This window comes from Giraffa tippelskirchi, chromosome 10 (genome assembly GCF_054371585.1).
Source record: "Giraffa tippelskirchi isolate mGirTip1 chromosome 10, T2T-mGirTip1v1.2.pri, whole genome shotgun sequence".
In the NCBI taxonomy this organism is placed as follows: domain Eukaryota; kingdom Metazoa; phylum Chordata; class Mammalia; order Artiodactyla; family Giraffidae; genus Giraffa; species Giraffa tippelskirchi.
In genome coordinates this window covers 125,261,098-125,278,607 of record NC_137284.1, presented here as the reverse complement: position 1 = coordinate 125,278,607, position 17,510 = coordinate 125,261,098, and the positions used below count along the sequence as shown (strand labels likewise).

The following is a 17,510-nucleotide window of genomic DNA, read 5'->3' as shown; positions in this document are numbered from 1 at the left end:
CCAGGGATCAAACCCAAAACCCGTGCATTGGAAGGTAAAGTCCCAACCACCGGACCTCCAGGGACATCCCTTGACCGGGCCTTCTTGCTCATTGATTCCCTCCAACTCCACTATGCAAGAAAAGTCTAGTCATATACTGACCCTGAACTTGCATCATATGGCACAGTTTAAGAGATCTAGGATTAAATCTTTTTGGTTCTAGAGAGCAGAAATGCAGTCAAACTAACTGATAAACAGGGATGGGTGTTTTGATGATGGTCATTCTAACTGGTGTAAGGTAATATATCTCATTGTACTTTTGATTTGCATTTCTCTAATAATGAGCGATGTTGAGCATCTTTTCATGTGTTTAATAGCTGCCTGTATGTCTTTTTTTGGAAAAATGCCTGTTTAGGTCTTCTGCCCATTTATTGATTGGGTTTTTTGTTTTTCTGGTATTGAGTTGCATGAGCTGTTTTTATATTTTTGAAATTAGTCCTTTGTCAGTTGTTTCATTTGCTATTATCTTCTCCTATTTTGAGGGTTGTTTTTTCACCTTGCTTATAGTTTCCTTGGCTATGCAAAAGCTTTTAAGTTTAATTAGCTTGCACTTGTTTGTTTCTGTTTTTATTTCCAATACTCTAGGAGGTGGGTCATAAAGGATCTTCCTGTGACTTATGTTATAGAGTGTTCTGCCTATGTTTTTCTCTAAGAGTTTTATTTAGTTTCTGGTCTTACATATGACCCAACAATTCCACTATTGGGCATATACCCTGAGAGAACCATAATTGAAAAACACACATGTACTCCATTGTTCACTGCAGCACTATTTACAATAGCTGGGACATGGAAGCAACCTGGATGTCCATGGAGCAATGAATGGATAAAGAAGCTGTGGTACATATATAAAAGGAATATCACTCAGCCATAAGAAGGAATGCATTTGAATCAGTTCTAATGATGTGGATGTCCCTAGAGCCTATTATACAGATTGAAGTAAGTCATAAAGAGAAAAACAAATATCATTTATTAATGTGTATATATATATATATATACACACACACACACACATATATATGAAATCTAGAAAAATGATACTGAAGAACCTATTTGCAGGGCAGCAATGGCTATGCAGACACAGAGAACAGACTTGTGGATATGGGGGTGGGGTGAAGGAGAGGGTGGGACGAATGGAGAGAGTAGCATGGAAACATATACACTATCATATGTAAAATTGATAGCCAGTGGGAATTTGCTGTATGACTCAGGGAGCTCAAACCAGGGCTCTGTGACAACCTAGAGGGGTGGGATGTGGGGGCAGATTAAAGAGGGAGGGGACATATGTATACCTATGGCTGATTCATGTTGATGTATGGCAGAAGCCAATACAATATTATAAAACAATTAGCCTTCAATTAAAAATAAAGGAAAAAAGAAAAAAAAAAGGATGGGGGTGGATAAGGGGAGGCTGTTTTAAAGCTACAGAAATTCTGCAGAAACAAAAGTGCAGTCTCATTTCATGAGAATAAAGATGCCATCAGGCACATGGCAGTTGCTTGGTCCCTGTCTGTTTCTTTTTTTATCAGTTCAGTTACTCAGTTATGTCCAACTCTTTGTGACCCCATGGACTGCAGCACGCCAGGCTTCCCTGTCCATCACCAACTCCTGGAGTTTACTCAAACTCATGTCCATCAAGTTGGTGATGCCATACAACCATCTCATCCTCTGTCGTCCCCTTCTCTTCCTGCTTTCAATCTTTCTCAACATCAGGGTCTTTTCTAGTGAGTCAGTTCCTCGCATCAGATAGCCAAACTATTGGAGGTCAGCTTCAGCATCAGTCCTTCCAATGAGTATTCAGGACTGATTTCCTTTAGGATGGACTGGTTGGATCTCCTTGCAGTCCAAGGGACTCTCAAGAGTCTTTTCCAACACCACAGTTCAAAAGCATCAGTTCTTTGGCCCTCAGCCTTCTTTATAGTCCAACTCTCACATCCATACATGGGATGGGCTGGTTGGATCTCCTTGTAGTCCAAGGGACTCTCAAGAGTCTTTTCCAACACCACAGTTCAAAAGCATCAGTTCTTTGGCCCTCAGCCTTCTTTATAGTCCAACTCTCACATCCATACATGACTACTGGGAAAACCATAGCTTTGACTAGACAGACCTTTGTTGGCAAAGTAATGAATAGTCTAATCTTTTGTCTAAGTTTTAGTCTTTCTGAGGCTTTCTTACTTAACTTAAGCCTAATATGGTCATTCCAGCTGCACTTCCACATGGCTTTTGAATTTTTAAGCTGATGTAATTGATTCTTGCTTGGTGAATCCACTGGCTGGCTTGTGAGTGGTATCTGCATAATTCTAGTCAACCAGGGATGAAGAACGGTCAGTCACACAATGTACGGAGCCACTTCTTCAGGAGGGTTTGGGGTGGAGTGGAAATTAAACATATTTAATGTCACTGGGATGAAGAATTTTAGTGTTTGAGAACACAGGCAGTAATAAATTATTTGCAGCATATTCAATTATGCCTAAAAATTCTTAACTAGCTCCCACCTTTATTTGCAGAGCATGAATCCCAGGGGAACTAAAATAAATTAATTATTCAAACAGAGAAATAAACTCTAAAATAAAACAGAATCTCCTGTTACCCTTGACCTTTTAGCTAATATGACCTGTTGGCAGAGGTCATAGAAATATCAAATATCTTTTCTTAAGAGGTTAAGGAGTTGAGAAAAGAATTATTGCTTTCTTCACCTGTTGACCTACTGGAAAGGCTACTGAGATTTTTTTCAAGTTGTTTTGGAAGAATGCTCCTAATGGCTCTTGTGTTAGATTACTTTGGAAGGGACAACTTCCTCACTGGTTTAAATTTTGATGCAAAAGAACCTTGCATAAAGCTCCCATGATCTCAGTTGTGGTGTATGTGCCCATGTGAGTGAATCCAACTCTTTTGGGTCACCAATGATTGAAACAAGAATGTGCAGAATAATTTTTGGAGTGCCTATATATATTTTTTCTTCTGAGTATGTCATGCAATGGAAATAGTTGAAGTATTGAGACTTCAGTTCTTTTGCAATTCAGCATGACTCTCTCCACTGAACAAGGCTAAGGCTCATTTTCCCTGTTTCTTATATCCACATGCAGACAGTGTCTACTGACCTCTCCATCTGTTGATGGAAAGATGGAAAGATTCAGGCTTGACTTCATTTCCAGATTCATGAGGACTTGTGACAAGAAGTAATTAATCCATGCTCAGTTCTGAATTTTGCCTCCTGATTTTTAGTTTCCCAGGGGAGAATTCATTGATCATTTATTCTTCAAGAATTCCAGCCTCTGATATAGTTATTTCTTACTGTATAGTAGCAATTCATCATTCTGTTCTCTTCCTTAATCTCACAGGCATGATAGATGCCTGAGTTAGGCTCCCAGGTCCTGATCACCCAAGAGAAGGAAGGAGTCCTTTAAAGAATGGGTTCAGAGCCTCGAAGGTAACCATCTCACCAGGGTCTTACCAGCTCTTTGCAGCCTACCACCTTTTCCATCACTTGCCTTAGAGATGTCTGTAAATACATAAGATGGAGCCCTCCCTAAAGCTTTTTCTGACCCTGCAGTTGACTTGTTTTAGATACTTGCTTATCCCATGAGGACTACATATCACTTGCTCCTGTGAGTCAGCCGGGCCTTACCATAAGTGCTTACTCTTCACTGAATAAATTGAGTAACCATTAGTTCTTCCCATAATCTTTGAGCCAACCCCAAAGATGTTTTGAGAATCTGTATTCTTTAGATTCTAGAACCCATTTTATATTTGGATGGAAAATAAATTTTACTTCCAGTTAATGTTCAACTATTAGGTAGTAGCTATCTGGGGTATTTGCTGAAAAGAACACTGATCCTATATGCTTAAAGACTAGAGTGCCAGAGGTATATAGTAACATCTGCCATAGGTACCAGATTAGGGTGATGATGATAACTTGATGGTTGGAGAAAGTAGAGGTGTGAGTGAATCGTGAATGGTCCTGCCCTACGGAGAGATGCTGGGAGATTTCTCTGCATCATCCTACAGGACAACAACTTCCTTGCCTCCAAATACCACAATGGGTTAAGAAACCCTTGGCTTTGAGCATTAGGGAGATAAAGGAAGGCATCTTTCAGACAAATAAATGGCCCCTGACAATGGAAGGACTGTCTTGTGAATGGGCTAAATTTTGACCATAGTAAAATGAGTAAGTAATTAATTAGTAGGACTAAACCTTTCATTGTTTCAACTACACGATATATATGGAATTCTTATTGGAATTATATTCTCTATCTCCCCTTAAACTTATCTTCATCCATAAATTTAGACAGTAATCTGTGAAGAAGGAAGTTTGTTTTGGGAATCAATGCTTAGTATGTTTGCCATTCTCGGTGAGTTCTCATCTTTGGGTCACTGACACTTTCTCATCTTTCCTACCTCATGCTTCTCAGTTTTGCCAGCAAGCCTTCTGTATAGTTTCTAGTATTTGTTGAATTGCTTACTTTGCTCTGATCCAACGTAATACATCAGCCTTTTTTAGAAACTTTGTTTTTTTATCAGAGTATAGCTGATTAACAATGTTGTTATAGTTTCAGGTGGACAGTAAAGTGATTCAGTTATACATATACACGTATCTATTCTTTTTCAAATTCTTTTCCCATTTAAGTTGTTACATAACATTGAGCCGACTTCCCTGTGCAATACAGTAGGTCTTTGTTGGTTATCCATTTTAAATATTGCACTGGGTACATGTCAATCACAAACTCTCTTAATTATCTGCTCCCCCTAACTCCTGTCTTCCAGTAATATGTTTGTTCTAAGTCCCTGAGTCTGTTTCTGTTTTGTTAGTAAGTTCATTTGTATCATTTCTTTTTAGATTCCACATATAAGCGATATCATACAGTATTTCTTACGTTCTCAGTATGACAATCAGTGCATCAGCCTTGATTTGACAAAATGTGTTAAGCTCCTGTTATGCCAGATGTTATCCTAGGTGGGTGGGGTAACTGCAGCAGGTTCTAAGTTCTTATCTGCCAGCCAGACTCCTATGTTCACTTAGAGGTCACTGTCATTGCTTCATGTGTCTTTGTTCAAAGGCTTGGGCTTCTGCTTTTGCCTATATTCTCTGAGGATTTTATCTAGTTAACTACCAGTGTGCTATCCCTCCACCCTGTGACTTGCTTTCACAACTCGTCATGGGGGAATTTGGAGGCAAGTCTCTGAGCCTCATTCCCATAAATGCAGCATCTGCCTATAACTCTCAGGAACTGACTACCTACTGAAGGACTTTCAAGAATTCAGTTCAGTTCAGTCGCTAGTAGTGTCCAACTCTTTGCGACCCCATGGACTACAGCACACCAGCTTCCCTGTCCATCATCAACTCCTGGAGCTTGCTCAAACTCATGTCCATCGAATTGCGGTACCATCCAACTATCTCATCCTCTGTTGTCTCATCCTCTGTTTCAAGAATTTGTCCAAATTTCGTACTCCATTTCCTACCTATACCCCCATACTTCATCTGGCTGAATGTTTCCCTCAGCCGTGCTTATCCAGACTTTCTATATTCTAGGCTGAAATTCCACTGTTAACTAGACCTGTACCCTAGTGTCTCTTCAGGTCTAGTGGACAGGTCTAATACCAGTCTCTTCAGTAATGCCAACCTTCTGTGTGCCCTGTTTTGTCACTGATAAATCTTGAAATATGATGGAGTTAAAGTATGTTTGGAAAACCTTATTGATAATCTACTCTGTTATCTACTTTACAATAATATTCTCATTGAGGTTTAGTTAACATTCTGCTCTAGCTTTATCTTTTTTGCTTGAAGGTGAAATGTCATAATGACAGCATGAATAAAGTTCTAGTCTATGATAAGTGTCTATGATAAGACTTTTAACTTGTTTTAGATAAGTGTAGGCTCATTGTTAGAAATGGTATTTTCATGGATGGTACATAACTAGTACAAAACTTTATTGTAACATGTTTGGGGTAAAACAAAGAGTACTTGAAAAAGGTTCAACACAGTCAAGGAATTTTTTACCTTGAAGTGTTCCTGAAAAAATCAATATGGATTCTTGTCCAGAATTTTTTGCTACTTTCCATTAAATAGGAGATGCTTTTCGCAGCTTAGTCCAAACAATCTAGCTTGAGATTCTTTATAACACAGGCAATTCAGAATCATCAGTTTCTCACGCATAGCTTCCAGGAAAAATAACACCATGTGCCATTGTACATTATGTCCAGGATACATGATGGCTGCCTTATAAAGTACCTCTAAGAAAATTTCTACCGATAATTTGTGAAGATAAAAAACATGACAGTTTTCCATTTCCTTTCTTGCCCCTGACTCCATATCTAGTATCAGAAACTGACTGATTGAAAATCCTGAATTTATTTTATTTAAAATAGGATTTAATTGATTTGAGGGACCTCAAGGAACACTCAGACTTCCTATGGAATTGGAAAATCCTGACCTGGATCTGGAGTTGCAGGAAATCAGTATGTAGTATTGCTTTCAAAGTGGTTCTAGAATTCAGGACAATATAGAAATGAGTGTGTTCAAAATGGCTTATTCCCCGTGAAAAAAATGTGTAGACAAATAGGTAATTGGTGAAATTAGGGGCTTCTGGCCTCCTTTATCACTTGTTGCAGAGTTCCATCTCATAGGACATTGTTCTTGAACTGTAAGCATTTGAGGCCTCCTTGCCATCTGGCTCAGCCAGCTCCAGCGCCATAAGGTGAGCTGAACTGTTAGTGGTAGGAAATAGTGCTCTATATTTATCACAGTGTACTAGCACAGACCCAAAGTCAGTAACTGCTTGACATTCCAGAAAACATTCTCATGGCAATGAGTTCAACTCCATGGAATGTCTTTTTCCAGTGGACGATGAAGTCATTTTGCAATGGTTACCTTTTCGGGAAGAAAATCTTGTCAAAAATCAAGTAGCTCCAGGAGGGTTTGAAGTTTGTGTTCTTGTTTTTGAAGTAGACACACCACTAACTGTATGTACCTTTTTTAGATCAGAGAAAATACTGACACATCAATACGATAGTTTGAGGCTTCAATTCTTTACAAGAGAAACATCCCAGCCATGAATGTTTGCAGTGCAGTCTGCTGCTCTTATTTAGTTCACCCTGTGATGGAAAATCTGCTAGAGGTGTGTGTACATAGTATGTGGTCATTTATCTTGCCTGGTATAGAGAGTGAGGCAACCAAGGGGATGAAGAGAGAGAGTTTGCAGAGTAGATAAGTGTCCAGAAATCAAGATCCGAAGGCTTAGAATGTACAGGGGGTTCTTTTTATGTGCCAATCAGCATTATTAGTAGCTATGTAATAATAATGACATTTATTGAGTCCTTACCTTTTATCAGAAATTATTCTATGTACCTCACACTGTGACTCTAACCTCACACTGAAACTTCTTTGCTCCAGTAATCACTGACTGAAGCATTTTATATTTTGACCATCCATAGTCTCCTATCTTCCACCTTGCATGTTCAACTACTCACCACATTATGGCCAGTCTTTGACTTAATCAAGACTCTTATCCACTGACACCTCTCATATGCCCTATTCATAACTTCCTCCCATCTTCACCATTTTTAGGTATTTGTTACAGCAGTATCCCACTTCTCAGTACCAATTTCTCAGTCCATTTGGGATACTATAACAGAATACCATAGTCTGGGTGGCTGAAACAGCAGGCATTTCTTTATTACAATTCTCAAGGCTAGGAAATCCAAGATCAAGATGCTAGCATATTAGATGTCTTGTGAAGGCCTACTTCCTGTTTCAGAAATGGCTGTGTTCTGGTTCCTAATACCATCACATTGTGGGGTTAGGATTTCAACAACTGAATTTGAGGAGGATACTGGAGTGGATTGCCATTTCCTTCTCCAGAAAACATTCATTTTAGAGCAAAATATATTCCTCTAAAAGTTATTTAAAATATATTTATCTAATACTGTAGCAATAATAACATGGGACAGATAATTATTTAAAGAACTAATAATCTTCTGGCTGTTGTTGTTCAGTCACTAAGTCATGTCCGACTTCTTTGCAACCCCATGGACTGCAGCATGCCAGGCTTCCCTGTCCTTTACCATCCCCTGGAGTTTGCTCAAACTCATGTCCATTGAGTTGGTGATGCCATCCAACCGTCTCATCCTCTGTTGCCCCCTTCTTCTTCTACCTTCAATCTTCCCAGCATCAGGATCTTTTCCAGTGAGTCAACTCTTTGCATCAGGTGACCAAAGTGTTGGAGCCTTAGCTTCAGCATCAGTCCTTCCAATGAATATTCAGGACTGATTTCCTTTAGGACTGACTGGCTTGATCTCCTTGCTGTCCAAAGGACTCTCAAGAGTCTTCACCAGCACCACAATTTGAAAGCAACAATTCTTCAAGTTTGCTACTTTTACTTTTACTTTTACTATTTCCACTTTACCCCATCTATTTGCCATGAAGTGATAGACCGGATGCCATGATCTTAGAATTTTGAATGTTGAGTTATAAGCCAGCTTTTTTACTCTCTTCTTTCATCCTCATCAAAAGGCTTTTTGGTTCCTCTTCTCTTTCTGTCTTTAGACTGGTATCATCTGCATATCTGAGGTTGTTGATGTTTCTCCTGGCAGTCTTGATTCCAGCTTGTGATTCATCCAGCCTGGAGTTTCACATGATGTTCAAAGTTAGATAGGCAGGTTGGCAATATACAGCCTTGATGTACTCATTTCCCAATCTTCATCCTAATAAATCTACTTGATGAGCCTTAGTCTAATTATATCCTGGTGGCTGAGCTGCTAGGGCTTCCCAGGTGGTGTTAGTGCTAAAGAACCCACCTGCCAATGAGGGAGACATGAGACGTGGGTTTGATCCCTGGGTTGGGAAGATCCCCTGGAGGAGGGCACAGCAACCTACTCCAGTATTCTTGTCTGGAGAATCCCATGGACAGAGGAGCCTGGCAGGCAACAGTCCATGGTGTTGCAAAGAGTTGGGCATGACTGAAAAGACTTAGCAGGCAAGCACGCATGCACAGCTGAGCTGTTACTTGATATTTACTTTCCAGTGATTATTAACTAGTTATTACTGCTTAAAATTAAAAATATATGTATTGGTAAAAATATAGTTTCATGTTATGTTTCAGAATGAAGGAAGAAACAGCCATTTCTTTATTAATTGAAAGAAAATGAACCCTCTCCAATATGTAAACTTGAACATGTCACTGATCCAAATTTTTGAAAACCTTACTTCCCATTATACTTGTTAACACACATTGTTACTTCATATTACTTATCTACTTCCCAACTCACTTTTCCCTCATAAAAAAAAGCAAGCAAACAAACAACCTGTATAACTTCATAATTATGAATGGGTTGTTGAGACATCTCTGCTCAAAATCCTTGACCCCCACTCATAGCTCTGTTGCAGACTTCCTTTCTGTAGTTTAAGAAACACTAATGCATTAGGTATGGCACTAATTTTGCTTTTGCCTGCTGGATAATGGAATATAAACATTTAAAATAGTTCATGTAATATCTTGGTGGCATTGATTTACAAATCAAGCAAAAATGTAAACAGAAAAAAAAACAAACTCGATTATATTGTTCTGAGATCCCTTTTAGCCACAACCCTATTATATGGAAGCAATCATTTGAGTGATTTATTAACATTTTATAGCCATTTATTAATTGCCTCATATTCCTCAGATACCATGAAGTAGGAAGAATAAAAGAAAAAAAAATACAGTCTACCAACTCCAATCTACTTATACTGTGCAACAGAACTTTCTATGATGATAGAAATGTTCTCTACCCAGACTGTCTCCCGTGGTAGCCACTAGCCACATGTGGCTATTGAATGCTTGACATATAGCTAGAATGCTGATGGAAGTGAACTATTAATTTTTCTTAAAAACAGCTTTATTGATATATAATACACATACACTACAATTCACCCACTAAAACTGTACAATTCAGTGGCTTTTAGTACATTCATAGAGTTGTACAGCCTTTACCATAATCAATTTTAGAATATTTTCATTGCCTCAATAAGAAAGCTGGTACTTGTATAGTCACTTTCCACATTTCCCAAACTTCTTCAGCCCTACACAGCCACTAATCTTTCTAGTCTCCATGGATTTGCTTATTTTGGTCATTTCCTATAAGTGGAATCACAATTCGTATTCTTTTGTGACTGGCTGATTTAATTTTAGTTTATTTAAATTTAATACTTACATGTGGCTAGTGGCCACCATAAGAAACAAGTAATACAGATACTTAAGTAATGATGATGCTTAAGTAATGCTGAGGTTTAGAAGGTAACCCTGTGAAGGGGGCATGTGAAAAACATCAGAGAGATTAGAGATGAATGCAGACAGAGCCTAGATATGAGACAGTTTCCTGAAGGAGGGGATGGTACCAACTAATATAGTGGTATAAGAAAGAATTGTTTCAGTGATAGGATAGGAATCCTGATGACAAAGGGCATTGGAATGTGGTGGTTGGTGAAGAAGTGGCATTTTTATATTATTTAGAGATGGAGGAAGGGAACAATTTCAAGAAAGCTTGAGAGGTATGTCAGGACTGGTACAAATTTGATTTTGTTTCTAATATTTTTAGTATTAGCATGAGCTTCTATGTAGGCAGAAGAAAAAGATCCAGTGGAAATGAAGACATAAAAGATGATTGAGCAGGGTTCTGAAGGATGTGAGTGAGTACAGGTAGTACTAAGTTCATTAACCTAGGAATAAGCCCTGGCTGGAAAGATAGATGTTGTCTTTCTCAGAGGCGGGAGTAAGTGAAGAAAAAGTAGGTGAAGATGCAGAGCAATTTTTACATAGAAAGAGAGGAAACTAAAGAAACTCATTTACTCAAAGAAAATGGGAATAAGGCCTTCTGAGGGTAAAGTTTGGTTTCTCTGACCATCACTGTGATCCAGTGTGTAGAAGTGAGTTCTGATAAGTACTTAAGAGGGGCTTGGACTATGAGAAGTATCAATTATTTACATATATCTGGCTTCCCAAATGAACATGTCTCTTAAAAGGAAGAGACTTTCTCAGGTACATAAAGCCACGTGGGGTCCAGTGATCTAGATGTGTCATTTTTCACTTACTAGGAAGTGAAAATTACCCAAAAGTTTGTATCTGAGATTTTCGAAGACAAACTATAGCTACATTACTCATCTTCCTTCCACCCCACTCTCCTTTCTTTTCTCCTCTTTTCCCTCATTTCCTTCCTTTTTCCCACCTGTTCTTCTTAGACTTTGTAGAAAACAATGTGCTATATCATTCTCTTCTCCCTACACGAAAAATTGGAAATAAAACACAAAACTTTGGGAATATCCAACATTAATCCAAACTATAATGAATATAGAATTTAATATTATGAATTATAACAAACCTCTAGTATTTTCTTTACTATTCTAAGTTACTCATTTTTCCTCCCTCCTCCAATGTTATAACAATTGGTGGATGAGACGATGAGACAGGAAGTGCTTTGAGAACCTCAAATAACAGCTATACAAATATAATAGAAAAATATACTAGTTAGTTGATATTGATTTAATTAATATTATTACTTTAGAACAAGGTTTACTTATAAATTTTGAGTATTAAATTTATTTTTGTGCTATTCTCAATATATAAAATTATATATTTATGTATGTATTTATTTATTTTAGGCTTTTAAAACCAAGGATGGATATCTTGTAGTTGGAGCAGGAAATAACCAACAGTTTGCAGCTGTGTGCAAGGTAATCTGTAATATTTGGACTATTTGGAATGGGTAGATAATATATACAACAATTCATTTTGCACAAAGCCAGGAAAATTCAATTTTGCCTAGAGGAGCATTGCTAAATCTATACTAAACTCAAGACTCCCTGTGTTAGCACCTTAAAGTGTGCCCTTTTTATGCTTACAATGTTATGGACAGAGTCCAACTTAACACTCTGGGTATTTTTTTGTAAAATTGATGTATATGACTATTTTTAAGTGAAAAATCATAGTAGCTTAAATTATGTTAAAACCTGACCTGTCTACCGGTTCAAACAAAAAGGGGGAAAAAAGTCATTTAAAAGGGTTTTTTAACACCAGGATTTTTTTTATTTCTGAGAAGAAGAAAGGAACAGAAGGACTAGGAAACAACCAGAAAACAATTAACAAAATGGCAATAAGTACACTATCAATAATTACTTTAAATGTAAATGGACTAAGTTTACCATCAAAAGACATGGACTAAATAAGTTGATTAAAAACACAAGGCCTGCAAGAGTCTCACTTCAGGTAATAAGGACACACACAGACTGAAAGTGTAAGGATGTAAAAAAAATATTTAATGCAAAGAGAAGCCAGAACAAAGCTGTGGTAGCAATACTTATATTCAACAAATGAGACTTTAAGACAAAAACTGATAAGAGACAAAGAAGGGCATTGTGTAATGATAAAGGGATCAATCCAACAAGAGTATGTAATATTTGTATACTTATGTACCCAACATGAACAAAGTGAAAGTGAAAGTCGCTCAGTTGTGTCCAACTCTTTGCGACCCCATGGACTATACAGTCCATGGAATTCTCCAGGCCAACATGGGAACACCTAAATATATAAAGCAAATATTTACAGACCTAAAGGGAGAACCAGACAGCAATACAGTAGTAGTAGGGGACTTTACTACTATGCTTACCTCAATGGACAGATCATCCAGACAGATAATCAATAAGGAAACACTGGTCTTAAATTAGACCAGATTGACTAAACAGATTTATAGAGAACAGTCTATCCAAAAGCAATAGCATACACATTCTTTCTCAAGTGCCCATGGAACATACTCCAGAATAAATTATATGTTAGGTTATAAAACAAGTCTTAATACATTTAAAAATATTGAAATCATATTAGATATCTTTTCTGACCACAATAATATGAAACTATAAACCAATTACAAGAAGACAACTGGAAAATCACGGATATGTGGAGATTAAACAACATGCTACTATAAAAATGACTGGTATCAATGAAGAAATAAAAAGAGAAAAAAAAAAATACCTTGAGGGCTTCCATGGTGGCTCAGTGGTAAAGAATCTGCCTTCCAATACAGGAGACACAGTTCAATCCCTGATCCAGGAAGATACCACATGCTGTGGAGCAACTAAGCCTGTGTGTCATAACTGTTGAGCCTGTGCTTTAGAGCCCAGGAGCCACAACTGCTGAGCTCAGGTGTAGTAGCTACTGAAGCCTGCATGCCCTAGAGCCCATGCTCTGCAACAAGAGAAGCCACTGCAATGAGAAGCCTGCACTCTGCACCTGGAGAGTAGCCCCCACTCACCACAACTGAAGAAAAGCTCATGCAGCAACAAAGACCCAGCACAGCCAAAAATAAATATATGCTAAGACACTTTAGTCGTGTCCAACTCTTTGTGACACTATGAACTGTAGCCTGCCAGGCTACAGTTCATGGGATTCTCCAAGAATACTGGAGCGGGTTGCCATTTCCTCCTGCAAGGGATCTTCCCGACCCAGGGATTGAATGCGTATCTCTTGTGTCTCCTGCATTGGCAGGCAGGTTCTTTACCACTAGCGCCACCTGGGAAGCCCAAAATAAATACCCAAAATTATAAAAAATACCTTGAGACAAATGAAAATGGAAATACAACATACCAAAACTTATAGAGTGCAGCAAAAGCAGTTCTTAGAGGGAAGTTCATAGTGATAAATGGCTACCTCAAGAAGAAAAAACTTGAAGAAACAACCTATATTTACAACTCAAGGAACTAGAAAAAGAATAAACAAAGCCCAAAATTTGTAGAAGGAAGGGAAGAACAAAAGCAGAGTAGAAATAGAGTAAGAAGACAATAGAAAAGATCAGTGAAACCAAGCAAAGGCAACAAAAGCAAAAATAAACAAGTGGAATTATATCAACGTAAAGAGATTCTGCACAGCAAGGGAAATCATTAAAGAGATGAAAATGCAACCTACTGAATGGGAGAAAATATTTGTAAATCATATATCTGATAAGAGGTTAATATCCAAAATAGGTAAGAATTTATATAACTCAATAGGAAAAAATATCACACAATCCAATTAAAAAATGGGCAGAAGTTCTGAATAGACCGTTTTCCAAAGAAGACATATACATGGATAATAGGTACATGTAAAGATGCTCAGTGGGAGAGAGGCAATAAATAAAACTCCAAAATGATCCATGGTTAAATGCCATGCAGAGAATTAAAATAGACTACTGTGTTAAAATAGTGACTGGATTGTCAGGGAAGTCTCTTTTGAAGAAGTAACCTTAAGATGAGATCTGAGTGATACTCATAATGCAATATTGATATGATTTTTCAATATAAATACTAACATAAAATGTTTATAATACTAATATAAACATAGTACTCAAAATTCACAAAAAAGCCTGAAAGTATTCCATAGCTAATACGGACTATATGGCTTAGTAGTAAAGGATCCACCTGCCAGTGCAGGAGACAAGGTTTGATCCCTGGGTTGGAAAGATCCTCTGGAGTAGGAAATGGCAACCACTCTAGTATTCTTGTCTGGAAAATTCCATAGACAGATCAGCCTAGTGGGCTACAGTCCATGGGGCCACAAAGAGTTGGACACCACCGAGCATGCTTGCATGTATGCCAGTTTAAAAGTGGGTTTTTCTTTTTTCTTTCTACTTCTATGAAGTGGTAAAATACAAAAATATGTTTAGCCGTTGTCCCCAATTCCTTACACAGAATTCCTAAAAAATTCCTGAGTTTTGAAAGTGTCCCTTGTTTTTCATAATAAGCCCCTTTCAATCACATCTGAATTTATTCTCCTGAGGTAACTTAGGATGGGGCCCCTAGATAGCCTCAGGATGGGTTGGTCACCAGAAAGACCAACTGATCAGAGGGTTGGAACTTTCAGCCCCACCTACCAACCTCCAGTAAGAGGGGAGAGGACTGGAGACTGAGCTCTGTGTAAACCCTTGAACTGTAAAATTCAGAGAGCTTCTGGTGAAGACAGCAAGGTGGTGGGAGGGTGGTGGAGCATGGAAGCTCTGCACTTTCCTACCTCTGTGCATCTCTTCCATTTGGCCTTTGTAATAAACCAGTAGCGGTTTATTTAAGTGAAAAAAAAAAAAAGATGCTCAATGTCTTGAATCATCAGGGAAATGCCAATAAAAACCACGAGATCTTACCTCACATTTGTCCAGAATGGCTATTATAAAAAAAACAAATGTTGTTAAGGATGTGGAGAAAAGGGAACCCTTGTGCACTGTGGATGGGATTGTAAATTGATGTCGCATCTATGGAAAGTATTTAAAACTAGAACTACGATCAGTTCAGTTCAGTTCAGTATTCAGTCGTGTCTGACTCTTTGTGACCCCATGAACTGCAGCACGGCAGACCTCTCTGTCTATCATCAACTCCCGGAGTCCACCCAAACCCATGTCCATTGAGTCGATGATGCCATCCAGCCATCTCATCCTCTGTCATCCTCTTTTCCTCCTGCCCTCAATCTTTCCCAGAATCAGGGTCTTTTCCAATGAGTCAGCTCTTCGCATCAGGTGGCCAAAGTATTGGAGTTTCAACTTCAACATCAGTCCTTCCAATGAACACCCAGGGCTGATCCCCTTTAGGATGGACTGGCTGGATCTCCTTGCAGTCCAAGGGACTCTCAAGAGTCTTCTCCAACATGACAGTTCAGAAGCATCAATTCTTCGGCACTCAGCTTTCTTGATAGTCCAACTCTCACATCCATACATGACCACTGGAAAAACCATATATGTATATATCTGAAGAAAATGACAACACTAACTTGAAAAGATACATGCACTCCTGTGTTCATTGCAGCATTATTTATGATAGCTAGGATATGGAAGGAAAAAGGACTTTTTAATACCAGGATTTTTTTCTCTTCTTTCTTTTTCTGTTTTAATCCCCACAAGATCTAATTAGGTCCAAATATAATTGATCTACTACCAATGTATTTACCACTAGAAAATTTTTTCTTCAAAGTAGCCTTTGTTTAATAAGTACCTTTCTAAAAACTTCATGTTTTAACTTTTTAGAAATTGTCATGTTAAAAATGTTGCTCCTACGCAAGATCTAAATAAAGGTCTTGGAATCAGTAAAGTTGAAAATATTCTCAATTTTTAGCATTGCTTAGATAATGTTTTTATTTAATATTTTTACTATTTATCCAATCTCTGTTTTTTTTTTTTTTTTTTTTGAGGACTTTAGTTTTCAGTTCATTTTTTAGAGTTCTAATCCCAGGCAAATAATCTAGTTAAAAAAAATATATATATATATATATGTAAATTTTTATTTTTCTTACATGTAGGGAAAGGCCTTACCTGTTGAGGATTTTTTTTCTGGTTGGGAAAGATTTTTTTTTTTTGTACTAACCATACTACCGTGAGCTTTTAGTTTTATTAAGGATGGCTGTGAATTCCTTAGAGGAGTCTTATTTATTGCAGTTAACTTATTATGTACAAAAATTATTTATTACTGTGCCTCTTTCATATGAGAGGTTAACGAGCACAGCTAAAAACCACAGCAAAGGGGTGGGAAGTATCACAGAGAAGGTGACAAATGGAGATAGTTCCTATTGCAGGAAGGGTTGGAGGTGGGAAAGAAGAGAGCTTTTATAATGGTGACTCTGAGTAAGTGTAGAGAAAATTGATTCAAACATTTGATCTGGGATCAAAGAACCTTTGTTATGAATGGTCAATGTTAAAAATATAAAACATACGGAAGCTGTTGCCTGTGAAGTCATTTGCGTACTCTGGCTGCAGAGATGTAAAAGCCAGTTCATCACTATAAACGAGGACAGATTTTTTTTCCTGGGCCATATGTTTTGGAGTTTTCTCTCCCCAGAATCAGGATAGGGAGGGGGTAGAAATTACTAGTTGACATATTCTTCACTGTTGAAAATAACTGCACTGAATTCTTTTTATTTTTGATTCATTACTGCTGATCAGTTTGAAACTTTTGAATTTCCTCATAAATATCCATAAGAACTTTTTTTTTGGAAGAAGATTTTTATTTCAAAGCAGAATATTTACCATAAGTTTTAGTACTAAAATATGACTTATTGTTATGGTGTGTTATGACACATTTTTTTAAAAAGAGAATAGCAGAGAGGGCCTTGGAGAATGGCATACTTGACCTTGTTTTTTCCATATGTGAGTAGGAATGATAATCCCTGTTATGAGCCATTAAGGCAGCATCTATAAAACTCTTTGAGATCCTCAGAAGAAAAGTTTTATGTCTACGGCATTTTAATGTTATCTACATCATTTACTAGGGATCTTGAGCAAACATTGCAATCTGATTGACTTTTTCACCTTCATAATTATATCCTTACATCTAAACTTGTTCTAAAAACCTTTTCTGTTAAGGGGAAAAAAAAAAAATCATCTTTCTTTATTTGATTCAAGATTCTCCTCCATCCCATTTATACTGAGTGAGTTTTTCTAAGTTTTTTTTTTTTTTTAATTCAACTCTTTTTATTGCTGAGGGTGTTATAATTCAG

General features: G+C 37.6%; 1 protein-coding gene across 23 annotated transcripts in view; it reads left to right on the top strand.

The window, feature by feature from the left end:
* The window catches only part of SUGCT (succinyl-CoA:glutarate-CoA transferase), a 714,763-nt gene that overhangs the window by 253,536 nt on the left and 443,717 nt on the right, over positions 1–17,510 (top strand). For all 23 annotated transcript variants that reach the window (XR_014067752.1, XR_014067751.1, XR_014067749.1 and 20 more), the window contains exon 10: positions 11,669–11,740. Coding sequence is in view for 12 of the 23 variants with exons in the window: in XM_081537409.1 (XP_081393535.1) it covers positions 11,669–11,740 (72 nt within the window). In the remaining 11 variants the exon portion in view is untranslated. The remainder of the gene's footprint in view (positions 1–11,668; positions 11,741–17,510) is intronic.